Source organism: Oncorhynchus masou, chromosome 1 (assembly GCF_036934945.1).
Source record: "Oncorhynchus masou masou isolate Uvic2021 chromosome 1, UVic_Omas_1.1, whole genome shotgun sequence".
Classification (NCBI taxonomy): Eukaryota; Metazoa; Chordata; class Actinopteri; order Salmoniformes; family Salmonidae; genus Oncorhynchus; species Oncorhynchus masou.
Window position 1 is genome coordinate 32,605,378 of NC_088212.1, and position 17,936 is coordinate 32,623,313.

The 17,936-nt window shown below is 45.7% G+C and overlaps 1 protein-coding gene across 2 annotated transcripts; it reads left to right on the forward strand.

Moving 5' to 3' along the window:
- The first annotated feature begins 1,816 nt into the window (after positions 1–1,816).
- Positions 1,817–16,805, forward strand: si:ch211-225b11.4 (tRNA (32-2'-O)-methyltransferase regulator THADA). 2 transcript variants are annotated; one of them, XM_064969097.1, is made up of 31 exons: positions 1,817–2,040; positions 2,491–2,665; positions 2,759–2,845; positions 2,942–2,969; positions 3,102–3,250; positions 3,438–3,560; positions 3,862–3,982; positions 4,178–4,320; positions 4,440–4,524; positions 4,639–4,775; positions 6,591–6,788; positions 6,879–7,608; positions 7,706–7,858; positions 7,958–8,067; positions 8,182–8,342; positions 8,425–8,594; positions 8,725–8,889; positions 8,990–9,138; positions 9,261–9,398; positions 9,498–9,602; positions 9,838–10,035; positions 10,223–10,373; positions 10,620–10,869; positions 11,079–11,318; positions 11,449–11,653; positions 11,794–11,982; positions 14,425–14,675; positions 14,808–14,978; positions 15,086–15,352; positions 15,449–15,651; positions 15,990–16,805. In XM_064969097.1, the coding sequence occupies exons 1-31, from the start codon at positions 1,910–1,912 to the stop codon at positions 16,232–16,234; spliced, it is 5,628 nt and encodes a 1,875-aa protein (XP_064825169.1). In that variant the 5' UTR covers positions 1,817–1,909; the 3' UTR covers positions 16,235–16,805. The 2 variants fall into 2 exon arrangements, with proteins under 2 accessions (XP_064825169.1, XP_064825175.1); XM_064969103.1 differs by having other exon boundaries at positions 11,082–11,318.
- The last annotated feature ends 1,131 nt before the right edge of the window (positions 16,806–17,936 follow it).

A 17,936-nucleotide genomic window follows, 5' to 3' on the forward strand; every position in this document is an offset into this window, starting at 1 on the left:
TATCAATTCTAATGATGCGGATGTAGGTATAAGCGACACGGGCAGCCTCCCAGGGAGGCATCTTGCCGGGGGCTGCACGAGGCGCCCGCACAAAAACAAATTGAAAATGTGACATTTGTGTGATCTATCACTCATTTGCACGTTACGTCAATGATATCTTGTCATCGTGTGGGACTGTGGGTCAATTAACCTTGTCGGAGTGGACGCCCTGGATCGTCAGTGAGCTAGGCAGGCTACTGCCTGGGAAGGTCTCCCACTCAGAAGTATGAAATGGGTGGGTGGGAGGTTGTTGACCTCAGGTCCCCCCACTGGAAACCCGGGGTAGGGGGAATCTATCAAATAGCGCACCTCTACCTTTGTACAGTACTAATGCATTTAGTAATGGAATTATTTGTGCAATGTGTTTCTTGTTTGAAGTGCAATAGTGTAATAATCAGGTTCTCTTCTTTAAAAGTGTGTTGTGTATTTGTGTGGTATAGAATTTGTGCAATTTAGTTTTATTTGTGTTTTTTGTTAGCAGTAGGGTAATAGTGTAATAATGTTTTATTTGTATACTATTAGTTTCTTTGTCACTTTATTCATGAGTCTTTTTGTATATATTTTTTAGATTTATATAGTTTTCAAATGTTATATTTATTTGTGTTGTTCCAAATGTCTGAATAAAAATGAGTTAGTACAGAATGGTGCTTTTTGGGGGGAGCGGCGGCGGGTTCGCCAAGGGAGCCATACAAGTTAAAACCGCCACTGCTTACACTGCAATGTGTTGGGGACGACAGTTCGTACAGCGTATCTTACATAACCAAGCTTCACATGCGTAGGTATTTGCTAATAATCAGAAAACAATTGGGCCGACAGACTCTTATTTTCTCCATTCACCCAGCGGGTTAGACGCCGAGCACCAACCACACCAGGAATCTTCTTCAGGTATTCAACGACTCCTTTGAGAGTGCTCTACTCCGAAATTCAAAACTTCTGTTATTCGGATTCTTTTGAGGCTCACTGCCATCTTCCTATGTTCTTCAGAAATACGATTAATCAAAATAAGACCAGTATGACAGACTTTTCCCAGCGCATACCTCACCATTTGACATATCAAACGGGTTTCCCACATATGCATCCCAACAAGAAGCGATTCATTATCATTCATACACGTATCATCCACTCCAATTTTAGACAATTTCCTTTTTGTTATAGTTTTCGCTACTGCTGTTGTCCATTCAGAACATTCGTCTTCACTTTTTTTGCTTCCGACATATTTTTCTTAAACCGGAAGGAACCGTAGTCCTCCCCGGAATTGAACTGCGAGCCTTCCAAAGATTTGTATAACTAAACCTAATATATATATATATATATATATATATATATAACGAATTGTTCTATCTGTGAACCTTCCCTACATCCTGTAGAGAACGCAATAGTTCCACCTCACCAGGGAGTCACCATTTTTGCAAATTGTTGTAGAGAGATGGCAATGGCAATGACATATTAACCAATCACAGTTTAGGGGATTACTTGCGTTCATGCTCCAGAAATGGGCGAGCTTCTACTGAGATAGCCAACAGCGACTTTCGTGGGGCTGTTCTGTACTACGGAAACAGACAAAGAATATATCTGTTATAGCAAACTTCTAGAAGTAAATTTGCAACCTGCACAATTATATGGACTCTCTGCATGCACCCTAATGAATTGACAACAAAATATGAACACAAAAGCGTAATGTAATGTTACAAAGATGATTTGCTAACCGAACGTATACTCCTATACACTAGATGGCGGTAATTGATAATGCACTGTTCTGTAACGACTCAACTCCAACTGTAGATTTAGTTTGACAAGAAAAACACGAGGAAGCATGTTCTCTTTCTTTCCAGGGATAATTTTAAGACAAACTTTCGGGAATTAACAAACAATGGTGCCTGTTCAATCGGTCGAAGATCAGATGAAAGCTGTACTAGACTGTGTGGTCACTGAGGATAAAATACCCACAGATGTCAGCACTACGTTAAAGCTTTTCATGAACAAACTTGATGAGTGCTCAAGGTAAATCTGGTTTACAAGTGCCTAATGTGTTTTATTCATGACACCGATTCTGTTGCAAAATGTTTCTTAAACAGAATGAACCTGCATTTTTCCAATAGAAACTGTCGTTATGCTCTGATGCTTCTGTTTGGTGCTAAAACGTTAAACTGTTTCCATAATGAATACACCCCTGATGTTTGTATGACAATGCATGTGTGGGAATGCATGTACTACTGCCTTCAGGTGGTAATGCATTCACATCACAATAACCACAGGGTTGTTGATTCAAGCCATGCAGTGATTGTTCTCCATCACTACACTGGTGGCAGCAGTGGGATAGTCCCTGCGGTGTCACGGAGTTGCTGGTTCCAGCTCCACTCCGACTGTTCCCATTTCCAACCAATTAGTACACATTCATTGTTTACCGTCGGTGTCACTCATCTTCATGGCATGTTGTCTGTCTCTGAACAGGAGCAACATAAAGCGATGCAAAGAGCGTAGTCTGGAGGAGGCAGGCCAGCTGCTGAGGAAGATCCCAGTGAAGCAGCTTCAGTGTTTAGAGGAGAGACTCCTCTTGCCACTCATCAGGCTACTCGTCGCCATGCAGATGCAGATGTTTAACATCGCCAGTCGCAAATTAGACCAGGTCCAGAACAAGCTCCGTCCTTTAGAAGTTATGTTTTCAATGATGAATAACTAAAGTGCTATTCTGAATATGTATTTGATCATGCCATTACAGATGTTACAACATCTGGCAGAAGTCAATCGTTTGCTGGTTTTTCGAGAAATCCAACACTGTTTGTGCACTATTGTGGGAAAGGATCAGGTATGTGTATTGTTCTAAAAATAATCCATGGTTAGAATTATTCTTTAGCAATTTGATAATGTTTAATGTTAATGTTTCAGCATCTTTCCTTTTCAGGCATTATCCATTGTGGACCTCCAGATAGGTTAGTTGTGGATTAGAATCATCTTGCATTGTTCTTTGTTTTAGTGTGAGTGGCATTGTCAATATTAACTATTCTCTTTTTGGCCTCATTTTAGGTGCTAAGTGATCTCCTGTGTGTGGTTTGTGTTTGCAGCTTGCATGTTCCTGGAGGACAGCTCTATTGGTCGTGAGCTGTGGCGAGAGGCCTGCCCTTCCTTGATAGATAAAGTGGCTGAGTTATTCCCTGTAATACTGGAGCAGGAGGGTTTGAGAAATGGACCACTGTGTTACCAAGCTGTCAAGGTAAATACTGTATATGCACTTTATCAACCTTTAACTTCCTTGCGCTTGTCAACAAAATTGTACTTTTCTTTTTTCATTTTTCATTCATTCATTTGAAGCGCTGTTCAGAAGACGTCTTGTCACTGAACTGACCTGTGAGTTGGCTGTGTTAGTAGGTGTCTTACTGTTCTGGGACATGTCCCTTCAGGTGTGTTTGCAGGTTTTTCAGCTGTTGCCAGGTGAAGTGGCCCCTCTGGTGTGGGAGAAGGAACAGGGGAGTTTGGCAGTGCAGAGCATCCTACAGTCTCTAATGGACATCATCCTGGGACAGGTCTGTGTTTGACATCGATTCAGGTTAAATCTCAAACTATTTTAAATAAATATCATTCAGGTTTGCCAGTCTGTTCTCACTGATGTCGCTCCATGGTCCAGCTCTTACTCTTACTACATGGTCCTTTGTAGCTCATTTGGTAGCGCATGGCCCATGTAACACCAGGGTAGTGGTTTCCATTACCGGATCACCCATATGTAAAGAAATGCATGCATGACTGTAAGTCGCTTTAGATAAAAGCGTGTGCTAAATAGCATTTAAAATTATTACTATATTACTTGTTTCCTCTGGGTGCGGGCAGTGCTCCAACAGGGACACCCGTCTCCTGGCTGGCACCACAGTGGCCATGCTGATTAACACCGTACTCGAGGGAGGGGAGGGAGGAGCAGCTGCCTGGAGTCTGCTACAAGTCACTCACTCAGGTACACATTCAGGACTTTTCATATTGTTGACATTGTATGTTGACTTTTATTGTTTACATTCTACATTGTTTACATTACAAATCATCACAACACATATGATTGATTTGAACCATAACCCTATGCATATTAGGACTGTGATGATTAAGTGTTTAAAAAATAATAATAATATGCCACTGGTTGATGTGTGTTACTCAGAGCCCTGGCAGCTGTGTGTAGGTGGTCTCCAGGTGCAGTGCAGCCCCCGCTCGCAGGACGGAGTGGACAGACTGGCTGTGAGCAGGGGTCTGCTGACCTGCTGTAGAAGGGGCATCCTAGTCAGTCAGGTGGACACCACAGGGGTATGTCACAGACTGCTCATGCTAACTGATATATTTTCTTCATTCGTTCTTATAGAATTCTCCTCGGCCAATCTAGAAAATGTGGTTTCTGATTCAAAGTTTTCTCTCTATTGCTTCAGACTTGTCTACTCCTGGGTGGTTTGTTTCCTTTGGTCTCTGCTTTGTGTGAGGAGAAGCTTGACTGTCACTACTATGTCTTTGAAGGTATTGTAAAACCAAACCAGTGTCTATGTGTGTTTCTGTAAGTGCAAACGTAATGAAAGTAAGAAATACCTGAGTATCAAATCAACGTTTATTAAAGCCTATGTCTGATGGCAGTGTTAACACTGTGGCTGAAGAGTGTTAAGGAGTGTCTAGCTGAGATCTGGGAGGTGACCAGCGCTCCCCTGCTGCCCGATGACTCTAGCCTGAGACAACAACTCATCCAGGTCATCTGGGACAATGCTGAGAGTCCAGTGAGTTTCCAATCATCTCATTATTAATATAAATGGTGTTACACAGTGGGGCAAAAAAGTATTTAGTCAGCCACCAATTGCGCAAGTTCTCCTACTTAAAAAGATGAGGCCTGTAATTTATCATAGGTACACTTCAACTATGACAGACAAAATGAGGGAAAAAATCCAGAAAATCACATTGTAGGATTTTTAATGAATTTATTTGCAAATTATGGTGGAAAATAAGTATTTGGTCAATAACAAAAGTTTATCTCAATTCTTTGTTATATACCCTTTGTTGGCAATGACAGAGGTCATAAGTTTTCTGTAAGTCTTCACAAGGTTTTCACACACTGTTGCTGGTATTTTGGCCAATTCCTCCATGCAGATCTCCTCTAGAGCAGTGATGTTTTGGGGCTGTTGCAGGGCAACACGGACTTTCAACTCCCTCCAAAGATTTTCTATGGGGTTGAGATCTGGAGACTGGCTAGGCCACTCCAGGACCTTGAAATGCTTCTTACGAAGCCACTCCTTTGTTGCCCGGGCGGCGTGTTTGGGATTATTGTCATGCTGAAAGACCCAGCCACGTTTCATCTTCAATGCCCTTGCTGATCTCACGATACATGGTCCCATTCATTCTTTCCTTTACACGGATCAGTCGCCCTGGTCCCTTTGCAGAAAAACAGCCCCAAGGCATGATGTTACCACCCCCATGCTTTATAGTAGGTATGGTGTTCTTTGGATGCAACTCAGCATTCTTTGTCCTCCAAACACGACGAGTTGAGTTTTTACCAAAAAGTTCTATTTTGGTTTCATCTGACCATATGACATTTTCCCAATCTTCTTCTGGATCATCCAAATGCTCTCTAGCAAACTTCAGACAGGCCTGGACATGTACTGGCTTAAGCAGGGGGACACAGCTGGCACTGCAGGATTTGAGTCCCTGGCGGCGTAGTGTGTTACTGATGGTAGGCTTTGTTACTTTGGTCTCAGCTCTCTGCAGGTCATTCACTAGGTCCCCCCGTGTGGTTCTGGGATTTTTGCTCACCGTTCTTGTGATCATTTTGACCCCACGGGGTGAGATCTTGCGTGGAGCACCAGATCAAGGGAGATTATCAGTGGTCTTTTATGTCTTCCATTTCCTAATAATTGCTCCCACAGTTGATTTCTTCAAACCAAGCTGCTTACCTATTGCAGATTCAGTCTTCCCAGCCTGGTGCAGGTCTACAATTTTGTTTCTGGTGTCCTTTGACAGTTCTTTGGTCTTGGCCATAGTGGAGTTTGGAGTGTGACTGTTTGAGGTTGTGGACAGGTGTCTTTTATACTGATAACAAGTTCAAACAGGTGCCATTAATACAGGTAACGAGTGGAGGACAGAGGAGCCTCTTAAAGAAGTTGTTACAGGTCTGTGAGAGCCAGAAATCTTTCTTGTTGTAGGTGACCAAATACTTATTTTCCACCATAATTTGCAAATAAATTCAATAAAAAATCCTACAATGTGATTTTTCTGGATTTGTTTCTTCTCATTTTGTCTGTCATAGTGTACCTATGATGAAAATTACAGGCCTCTCTCATCTTTTTAAGTGGGAGAACTTGCACAATTGGTGGCTGACTAAATACTTTTTTGCCCCACTGTATATATATATATTTTTTTTTTGGGGGGGGGTGTATTTTATTCGGATCCCCATCAGTTGTTGCAAAAGCAGCAGCTACTCTTCCTGGGATTCACACAAAGCATGAAACATGACATAATACAGAACATGAATAGACAAGAACAGCTCAGGGGCAAAGTATAGTAGTAACAATAACATCCCATTTCTCCTAACACATGCCCAGGTCGAGGGTGTGTCAGAGGTTGTGCGCAGTGCTTTCTGCCTGCTGCTGGAGATCTATGAGATGGACTGCCAGCGTTTTGGAGACACACAGAAGAACCTGCACATTTCCTTACTCCACCGCATAACCAAACTGCCCTGGGAGGCCAAAGCCAAATACTTCCCCCTCTGTTCACTGCTCCCTTATGTTGGCACTGACATGGTGAGTGTATTCAAAGTCATCTTAACCTTTTTTAACGTGTATGTTCAGTTGTGGAAATTGATTATAATTAATTTTCCGTTAACCCCTCAGGTGCTGGAGCAGTACTCTGAGCTTCCCAACCATCTCCTGAAGTGCATGTCCACCAATCATCTGTCCCCATGTGCCTCAGAGCTTTACAAGTGTCTGATCCAGAAGCAGCGGTGCGAGCTGTGTGAGGAACTGGCCCAGGATGCTCCTCCCTTGGAGCTGGATCTGGCCAATCAGTGGGCCAGGCGTTGGCGGACCACTCTGCTGGAGGCCTTGACCTCTGACGTGACCCTTCTTCAGAACAACAGCTCCAGCCACCTGCTGCCCTGGACTCTGCGTGTCTTCCCCGCTGCTGTGGAGCCCCTGCTGGCCCCTCTAGACCCTGCCTCTCCAGGGCACCTCCATGCCTGGGCCTGTGTGATGAGTGCCCGCCGAGCCACTTATGGAGGCTCCCCCTGGGCCCTGGAGAGTGGCTATGCCCTGGAGACCCTCCGTCTTGCCCTGGGATGTGTGGACGATAGAGTCCGCCTGGCCGCCCTCAACCTGCTATGCTGCAGCCCAAAGACCAAAGAGGCCCCGACGCCGGAGGAGCTGTCTACCATGAGGACGTTCATCCCCCAGAACCTCAACAGTGAGTCGTCACCGTTCCGCCAGCACCTTCAGGCGGGGGTGAAGAGGTTTCTGGTCCGGATCCGAGACAGCTGCCTGGCCCACCTCAGAGGACAGAAGGGAAAAAGGGACGGTGGTGTCAGCCTCACAAAGGAGACCGAGATGGCACTGGATCAGGGAGTAGGTGAGAGCTGTGAAAGTTTGAAGCACTAAATAATGGTTTCATTTCCTTGTCCCATCTAGCTGTGCGGTGCAATTTATTAATATCCTGATCATTGTAGGGTTTGTGGACTGGCTGTCCCAGCTGACGTTGTCCTATCTGGCACCAGGACACAGCTACCAGAGGAAAAAGACTGTCCTGCTGCTGCTGTCTGCTGTACTAGAGACCTGCACAGACACCTGGAGCCCAGACAAGAAGAAGGGCCAACCCCCAGGTCAGTAAAGGGGGCATGAATGAGATGGTTGACTTCATTCTGGGGCTTTAAAGCCTGTATGACGCAAAATTCCAAGAGGTTTTCGTTCCCTTTCTGTAGTTAACATGGCCTCTTTGATCAACTGGGCAAGACTGAGAGGATGGTGGGATTTCTTCTCTCGATCAAAACAGCTGGTCCTTATTGGCTGTTTAGAGGATTCCACCAATGAGGTAGACTTAATACTTATGTTACAAATTCCATTTTTTATTTTTAATACACTTGTAAGTGACAGAAAGGATAAGTGAAATAAAGTATTTTCTCTGCTCTATTTTCTTCCTATGTAGATTCGGGAGCTCTCTGCAGGGTTACTGGTGAGATTTTTCCCACCTAGTTTTCTGGAGGACATTACTCCTGTGCTGTTCGGCCGAGCAGAACTGCTCCTCTGCAGTCCCCGTGTGCCGGAGGCTCAGATGGGAGCTCTGATCATCAAGGTCCTCCTCCAGAAGTAAGTAGACCTTAATTTCTACACCACCTGTAGCCAGAGCTCTGGTCCTCGACCTCAGTGTTGCATGACCCCCTCTCCGAAGGTCTGGAGGTCAGTCTCATGTGCCCTGGCTGGACAGCCGTATCAACTACGTCAGTTCTGGGGACTCGAAGGCCTCTACTCTGGTCAGGTATCTACTCAAGGAACTCGAGCAGCATTACCTGATTGCTAAGGATGATATGATGCTTGCTGCAAGGACCAAACCCATACACGGTGAGACCTGTTGCATCATTGCTATTTCACAAAATTACATTTTGCAGCTATCTAACAGCTTGTATATAAACATGTTGAATTCCAAAGCATTTGACATGGCAACCTTATTTGAGTGATGTATTTGTTTCAGGTATTTTGACTGCCCTAGAGAGGTGTATACTAGAGGTACCTAACACCCTGTGTGATGTGGTCGATCACAGAGTGACCATAGAGATCCTGGTTCTCCTGGAGAGGATCACTCTGCTCCTACTGGGTGTGCTGTATGGAGACCAGGATGCCTGCGGTGATGAGAAAGGTATCGCCAGGAAGGAGTAAAGAGACATCACACGAGAGATTGGAGAAGGGTACATTTGAAGTGGAACGGTTGTCTCACCCCCGGCCCTTGTCTTTTCCAGATATACCCCCATCTTTCTGTGACATGGGGAATGCCATCACCTCTCTGATAGGCCAGGTGGCTGGAGAGGACCAGGGGGAGGGGGATGAGTGTGTGCTGCTGTCTGAGGAACACAGTCTGGTCCTCACCTGCTGCTGGGTTTCCCTCAAGGTACTCTTCATCTTACCGATCAACACTCGCACTGACCACCCTGCTGCACATTCAACCCCGTGTTCAGCACCACTAAGAAACACATTCTGGCCTTCAAAAACTATTGTTGTTTTCCTTTTCAGGAAATAGGAATCTTTCTAGGTTCTCTGGTGGAGAGAATGATTGCTCAGGCCAAACAGACAGAACCCTTTCTAACTTTAGAAGACCTGAAGAGGGCCTCTAAAGTGTTCAAGAACATTCTTCTCAAATGCCGCCACTGGGTAAAAAGGACATAACATCCATCTATGGATCACAACTCAAAGCCTCCCTGGTTTTCTTGTCTCATCTTCAGTCCTGACATACACATTTCTATCCCCCAGGGGGCAGTAGAGGGCTGCTGTGTGGGCTTTACCAGGTTCTGTGCCTGTCTCCTGAGCAGCAGTGACCCAGAGCTCAGGGATATCCCAGCACACATGCTGAAGCAGGTAACCTCTGACCCAGGCCCTTTTTGAGGGGGCTCATCCACACTGCAGACAGGGTTCTCATGGGGTAAAGGGGTTTCTGTAGAGTATGTTTTAGGTCCAGGCCAGTGATGTACCTCATCATTCTCTGCCAATTCATATCTAATTTTACCTGCAACAATGAAGCTATGTTGCATGCATATTAAGCTAGTATGGTTAAACTGTGTGTGTGCTAACTGATATGGGGTTTTCTCTCCAGGGCCTAGACGTGCTGCAGTCTCGCTGTACGTCAGTGACCCGGCGGGCGGCAGGGCTTCCCATGCTCATCCTGTGTGTGGTGTCAGCAGAGGAGGCCAGTAAGGCCCGGCCCCTCCTGGCCCACAGCATACACACCCTGCTGGACACAGCCAGGTCCCCTCTGCCCCAGGACTGGGATCAGACACTGGACCTGCCACAGGTAATACACATCATGAATTCACCAAAAGTTAGCCAGATTCTGAATTATAATTATACGCATGTACATTACCTACCACGTACACAGATGAGATGCACAGCCATCGAGATACACACATACCAATAGGATACTCAAGTCCAGGTCAGTTAGCATGCTGTCTAATGTTGGCTTTTCCCCTCCTCTCCCCCAGGTGTGTGCGGTCCACACCCTGCAGGCCCTGGTACGAGGCTCTGGGCTGGGGGTGGCTGTGCTGCAGTTTGCCCCAGCTGTGGCCATCCTGTCCCTGACCCTCCTCAGCTCCCCCTGCTGGGCCATGAGGAATGCTGCACTGCAGCTCTACAGTAAAAAGACAATCTCTCCCTCTCACTACTCTAATGCGCACACTGAGGACAGAGCTCAGGTTTCAGTGTCATTTGTATTCTCTGAAACTGACCAGCTCAAACATTAGATCATATAGACCGGGAGAGAATCCATTAGGTTCACTTGCGCTGTCTGCTCCAATTTCTTTCATGTAGCGATCAGACATGCATGTTAAATTATTCATTTGTTATTGTGCTCCCTCTGACTGAACCCTTTCCCATGAACAGGCTCTCTGTGCTCAAGGTTGCTGGGTCAGCGCTCTGGAGGTGAGGAGGGCTCCACCCAGCATGGCATGTCTCCCCCTGCCTTCTTCACCCACTACCCTGCCCTGCAGCCCTTCCTCCTGGGGGAGTTGAGGGGGGCGGCAGAGGACTTGCAGGGTCCCTCTGGGGAGGCCCGGCTCCGCCTGCACCCCTCCCTCTACCCTGTCCTCACCCTCCTGGCCAAACTCCAGCGAGGGGTCCAAGACCAAACTGGGTGATTACTGTTTTCATGTAATTTATTTAATTTTGTCAAGCTAAGGAATCCCTTTATAGTTGCATCTACTCAATGAAGCAGGTGATGATGTCCATGCGCCTGTTTAAGGATAACACACCTGTATTCTCCAGGTAGGCACACAATCGTTTACAGTGTTTTGTGCATCTCCTTGCAGTATGAAAACTGGTCCATGAAACCTTTGTTCCCAGCAGGACTCTGTCAGACTTCCTGATTCCCCTGCTCCAGCTGGCTGCCAGTCCCATCTACAGTGTGAGGGTCATGACCTCCAAAGCCTTGGTCGCCATGACGCCCCCCTGCCAATACATGAGCACCCTTCTCCGGTTGACAGGAGAGCTGCCGGAGCCCCAGGACCCCAGCTGTCACAATCGTCTGCATGGACAGCTACTGCAGATTAGAGCCATCCTGGACAGGGGTCTATGCACACAACGGTGAGGGTTTACAGAGTAGAAAACTAACAGGGAAGGATTCTATGGAGACCATAGAGATTCTATAATTAATGTTCTATTTATTCTGTGATTAAGGCACTGTCGGGTTTTGTCATTTTTGTTATTTCCCCAGTCCTCCCCTAGACGCACTGTGTGATGTGGTGGACCGTGTAGAGTCCAGACTGTGGTTGATGACAGGGGCTCAGCACTGTCCCCTGGTGCGTGGGGCCTACCTGGGTGTGGCAGGCCTGCTGAGGGGGTTCTGCTCTCAGGGGTTCCTCCGCCAGATGAGGGATGTGCTCCTGTCAGAGCTCCACTCACCACACCAAAGGCTCCAGGTGCCCAACAGATCCTGTCTCTCACACACATGCACACACACACACACACCGTTCTTATCTAGAGGTACTGTCATGATTTGTTATCCTTTTCATCATCTGGGTCCCACAATACTGAAAGTTTATGACATTTCGTTTTACAGATTGGGTCCGCCTCCTTCCATCAAAACGCTATCCACTTCCTCTGTGCAGAGCCCCGGTGGGCTTGCCAGGTGTGGGGGAGTTTCTCCACAGAGAGCTCTGACCTGAGGCTGTCATTGGTCAGTTGGGCGGCTGAAAGGCGGCGATGGAGTGGGACCAGCATGCAACAGGTGCTGCAGACGGCACTGCAGGTGAGACATAAACACCCTGTCTAGACTAGAGAATGCTGGGAAAGTCACCCTGTCCAAAAACTTACCAACAGTTTTCAATGACTAGTTTTCAATATACAACATGAGGAATTCAAGGCACTAAAGATATGACTTTAACACAATGCTGCATAGGGCTGAAATCAAGCTGAGAATAGTTGTTTTTTCTCATGAAAATGAATGGGTGTGTATCAGCTCACACCCAACTCACTAAACAGGGTCAGGTGAATCTGAACTAGACCAATACAGTCAAGGATATCCATCCCTTTTCTCTGCTGTGTTGTGCCGTGGGAGTCACGGAAAATGTATGGCGTAAAAAAGTACACTATTTTCTTTAAGAGTGAAGTAAGTGTAAAAGTTGACTATTGCTATTTATATTTTTGTACAGATATCCCAAAAAAATGACTTAAGTAGTACTTGAAAGTATTTTTGCTTTAGTACTTTCAAATACCACTGGGTAGAGCATGGCACTTGTAAGTTGTAACGCCAGGGAAGTGGGTTCAATTCCCGGGACCACCCATACATATAATGTACAGTGCCTTGCAAAAGTATTCGTCCCCCTTGAACTTTGCGACCTTTTGCCACATTTCAGGCTTCAAACATAAAGATATAAAACTGTATTTTTTTGTGAAGAATCAACAACAAGTGGGACACAATCATGAAGTGGAACGACATTTATTGGATATTTCAAACTTTTTTAACAAATCAAAAACTGAAAAATTGGGTGTGCAAAATTATTCAGCCCCTTTACTTTCAGTGCAGCAAACTCTCTCCAGAAGTTCAGTGAGGATCTCTGAATGATCCAATGTTGACCTAAATGACTAATGATGATAAATACAATCCACCTGTGTGTAATCAAGTCTCCGTATAAATGCACCTGCACTGTGATAGTCTCAGAGGTCCGTTAAAAGCGCAGAGAGCATCATGAAGAACAAGGAACACACCAGGCAGGCCCGAGATACTGTTGTGAAGAAGTTTAAAGCCGGATTTGGATACAAAAAGATTTCCCAAGCTTTAAACATCCCAAGGAGCACTGTGCAAGCGATAATATTGAAATGGAAGGAGTATCAGACCACTGCAAATCTACCAAGACCTGGCCGTCCCTCTAAACTTTCAGCTCATACAAGGAGAAGACTGATCAGAGATGCAGCCAAGAGGCCCATGATCACTCTGGATGAACTGCAGAGATCTACAGCTGAGGTGGGAGACTCAACAACAATCAGTCGTATATTGCACAAATCTGGCCTTTATGGAAGTGTGGCAAGAAGAAAGCCATTTCTTAAAGATATCCATAAAAAGTGTTGTTTAAAGTTTGCCACAAGCCACCTGGGAGACACACCAAACATGTGGAAGAAGGTGCTCTGGTCAGATGAAACCAAAATTTAACTTTTGGCAACAATGCAAAACGTTATGTTTGGCGTAAAAGCAACACGGCTCATCACCCTGAACACACCATACCCACTGTCAAACATGGTGGTGGCAGCATCATGGTTTGGGCCTGCTTTTCTTCAGCAGGGACAGGGAAGATGGTTAACATTGATGGGAAGATGGATGGAGCCAAATACAGGACCATTCTGGAAGAACCTGATGGAGTCTGCAAAAGACCTGAGACTGGGACGGAGATTTGTCTTCCAACAAGACAATGATCCAAAACATAAAGCAAAATCTACAATGGAATGGTTCAAAAATAAACATATCCAGGTGTTAGAATGGCCAAGTCAAAGTCCAGACCTGAATCCAATCGAGAATCTGTGGAAAGAACTGAAAACTGCTGTTCACAAATGCTCTCCATCCAACCTCACTGAGCTCGAGCTGTTTTGCAAGGAGGAATGGGGAAAAATTTCAGTCTCTCGCAAAACTGATAGAGACATACCCTAATCGACTTATAGCTGTAATCGCAGCAAAAGGTGGCGCTACAAAGTATTAACTTAAGGGGGCTGAATAATTTTGCACGCCCAATTCTTCAGTTTTTGATTTTTTTTTTAAAAGTTTGAAATAAGCAATAAATGTCGTTCCACTTCATGATTGTGTCCCACTTGTTGTTGATTCTTCACACAAAAATACAGTTTTATATCTTTATGTTTGAAGCCTGAAATGTGGCAAAAGGTCGCAAAGTTCAAGGGGGCCGAATACTTTCGCAAGGCACTGTATGTGCCCATGACTAATTCACATTGGATAAAAGCATTTGCTGAATGGCATATATTATTGTACATTCTAAAGAAAACATTATTTTGCCTTTTAATAAAATTCCATAGACTCAATCCATATGCCTGTGTGAGTGCCCCTGTTTTTATACCTCCTTCAGTTTCTGGACAGCAAAGTCTTCCCACCTATTACCTTTAATTACTTCACATTCCTGATTTGACAATGGTGACCTGACCATGCTGTTTTATGGGAATGGTGTTTAACATTGCTCTCTGTACTCAGGCCAACCTGAAGGAGGCGCTGTTGGATCAGAGTGTGGAGTACAGCAGGACATATCTGACAACTCTAATTGCCGTGATGACTCCTGGGGCTGACCATACTCTGTCCCAGGAGCCTTCCCCTTCTCCCCCCCTGGAGGGTCCAGTCCTGCTGGAGTGTGTGGAGCTGCTGCTGGGGGCCCTGGAGGGCCACAGAGGGGGGCCAGAGTTTCTATCCCAGGCCCTGTGTGCTGCCAGCCTGCTGCTCTCCCAAAGGTCAGCATACAGAATTCTGCACACTGCACTCATCTCTGTTTTGACATGTTTTTTAAATTTACTTGACAACAAGTCATTAGGGTGTCAGATCCGCAAAAGACATACTGAACATTTCTTCTCCCTCTGTCTCAGTCTTCAGACATCTCTGTTCCCTCGGTGGTGCAGTCTGTTGGAGGTCCACCGGGTGCCAGAGGCCCCTGAGGCTCTCAGGAGATCCTGTGCCGGGGCCCTGTGTCTGGCTGGGGCCCCCTTACTGAGCATGGCCCTGAGGGACCACACTCCTCTCCCTGTCTTCAGCACCAGGTAGAGATCTAGAGCAGGGTCGTAGGTTAAAAAGTAAATTACAGTATGCATGCTGACTTTGTCACAATCTGCTGCATAATGTCCTCTCCGTCTTTCTTCCAATGCAGGTTGATCAACACAGGGCTTTACCTGCTGCAGGATGAGAGCCAGCAGGTGAGGATAAAAGCGGCAGGTTTTGCCTCCACACTCTGCCAAGCCAGAAGAGGAGGAGGGGAGAGGAGCATGTACCTGATGCAGGTCAACCAGGCTCTGCCCTTCCTGCTGGAGCTGCTGCTGGAGGAATGCTGGGATAGTCCTGGTGCCCTGGAGGTGTTGCTGTGTCACATGCCCCAGTCTGACCTGAGCTCAGTCCTGAGGGAGGCCAGGGACACTGGGTGAGTCACAACACACACAGGCAGTCAACAAATTCATGGCATGTAGGCCGAGTGTCTTTTGTTTCTGTTGTTCACCAATCTCTCTCTGTTCCACAGGTGTGCCAGTCTCTATGAGCAGGATGAGGCAAACGTATTTGCAGAACCGTCTGTGATGTCAGCATGTCTGCTTCCATACCTGCTTCAGCTCGCTGAAAAGTACCCAGCATCCTCAGTGGTGGGAGAACGCCTGGGTGTATGGGCCAGGGAGAATGTTACAGACCTGCTGGAGAACCTCCGGGTCTGTAAGGACCTCCAGCCAGGTAACACACAGGCCAAGGACCACATACTTACTGATTGTGTCGGAAAGCACATAGTAACACAGTTATTGTGCATAGTCATTAATATAATAGTTTTTTTTAAATGTTTACATGCTTTGCAAGAAGAACAATTTCCCTAATAATCTTGTTTACATGGACACACCTGATAGCCAAAGCTAACTAGCATTAGCGCAACGATTGGAAGTCTATGGGTATTTACTAGCAAGACACAAATTAGACATAAAAATGCTATCCAGAAGTTCATCTGAATCTGGGGAAGTAGATAAAGAACGTCTTTGCCAAAATCCCGAAGTATCCCTTTAACTGTTCTTCCATTCTAGGTGACACCCTGGACCCAGCCTGGTTGGCCCTTCTCATGGATTCTAGTTTCCATGGCACCCTGTGTGGTCTGTGGGCCAGGGCAGCATTCCTCCTGCGGCTACTAGAAATGTCTGATGACCTCCGGCCCCTCTGTGACCCAGAGAGTTTACGTAAGAACATCCAGGAAGTTCACTGTGTGCTCCGCCAGAACGGTGTCCAGATGCCCGCTGCCTTTACTGCAGCTCTGACTGGAGACCTGCCTTGATGATACAGTAGTCTGGTCCACACTATGACAACAGATTGCCTTAGTTCTCCTCTTTGACGATCCAAGTCCAGAATGAATGAATCCATGGATGCTGCATGAATGCCTACTGCAGCTACAAACAACGTGGGCATTGAATGTACTCTCTGTAGCTTCTGCACTACAGTACAGTAGCATTTGGCAGGCAGGTTCTCCAATTACTTATGTAAAAGAACTGACTACAGCCAGATGAATGCAATGATCAGATTACTTGCTGCTGCTGCTGAGGCCTGCTAAGTATTGACCAGCTATAGAGAGCATCTCCTTACACCTACTATGCCTGAACTGAGTGTCTATACTGATCCAAAGAGCCTCTTAGAACATCTCTGTTGATACTATTGTGTATTTTATTTACTATGTTAATGCATTTGCATGTCTGTAATCATGATGCAGCCATGATGCAAGTATTTTTGTATGGTTTTAAAGGATGAATGTTTAATTTTATAGATTAAATAATCTATTAAATTGGGGTTGTCCTCTCTTTTCTGTAGGCTTTTATGTTTAGGATGTCTTTATCTGTTGCCCAACATTAAATCCCTCTGTTGTGCTTGAACAAGGCCCCTCTGTGAATTCTCAGACCGGTTCCAGCTGTCTCAGTCCGGTTCCAACTGCTTCCGACCACTCCTGGTATATCTGTCATACCACCAGCAGCCACAGCAAGGCGCCCTCCTTCATTCTAGTCTATAGTAGGCTACGTTGCCTTCTCTTCTCTCCTGCTCATCTTTCCGCATTAGCCACGTCTTATTGGGCTTCATCTGCAGCAGTGGGAGACAGACAGTGATGTAATGCCGGCGGCCGTCAGGAGTAGAGGCAGACAGACAGGAGGGTTGGTGAACAGAATGGGCATACAAGGCTTTACGCTCCATTAGTGGCCAGTCTCCTGCCTGGATAAGTGTCCATTGTCAGACTGCCTGCCTCCCTCAGATGAAGATGATTGACTGTACTGTTGAGCTGTACTGTTGCTGGTTGCCGTGCAACACCCCACACTAGAACAGTCTTACACCATTATCACAGCAGTCCACTCCTTTTTGTTCTATTGGTGGCAGGCAAATATTTGAACGGCTACAGTTCACGCTCTTTAGAAGTGTTTGTGTACATTGGGGCTGAATGACCTTTCTAATATGTCCTTGTAGACTGTTGGAGCAGGCATTATAAAGTAGGACTGTTTCTGAACTGGTCATTTTTTTCGCCTCCTGTGTTAATTACAATGTCAATTACAATGTTAACATACAGGTCTAAGAGCAACTGGGTGACATGTTAGCCAGTTTCTTTATCAGTTCCCTATTCACTTACTTTATGTAACCACTTAATGAATCATACGTGGGAATTATGCAGTACGTGTTCCTCAGACACGTCTTAGAACTGAGAGATAATCCTATAGGATTTCTGTGTCTGAGAGCAAACCACAGCAGGCTTGGAGTAGGAACAATACCAGAACACTTAAATGGGTCTGCCGACTTACCCACTGTGACAGCCGGCACTGAGGTTCAAGTGATTTTAAAACAAACAGGAAAAAAAAGATCTGTAAACTCTGTGCGAGTTCCAGACAGATGGACAGATAACATGTTCTGATTTCTGTCCTTGAGTCTTCCTGAACTAGAACATACATATAATGAAATTAATAATAAAAGCATGACTCGCCTAATCTTATAAACAACAATTTCCC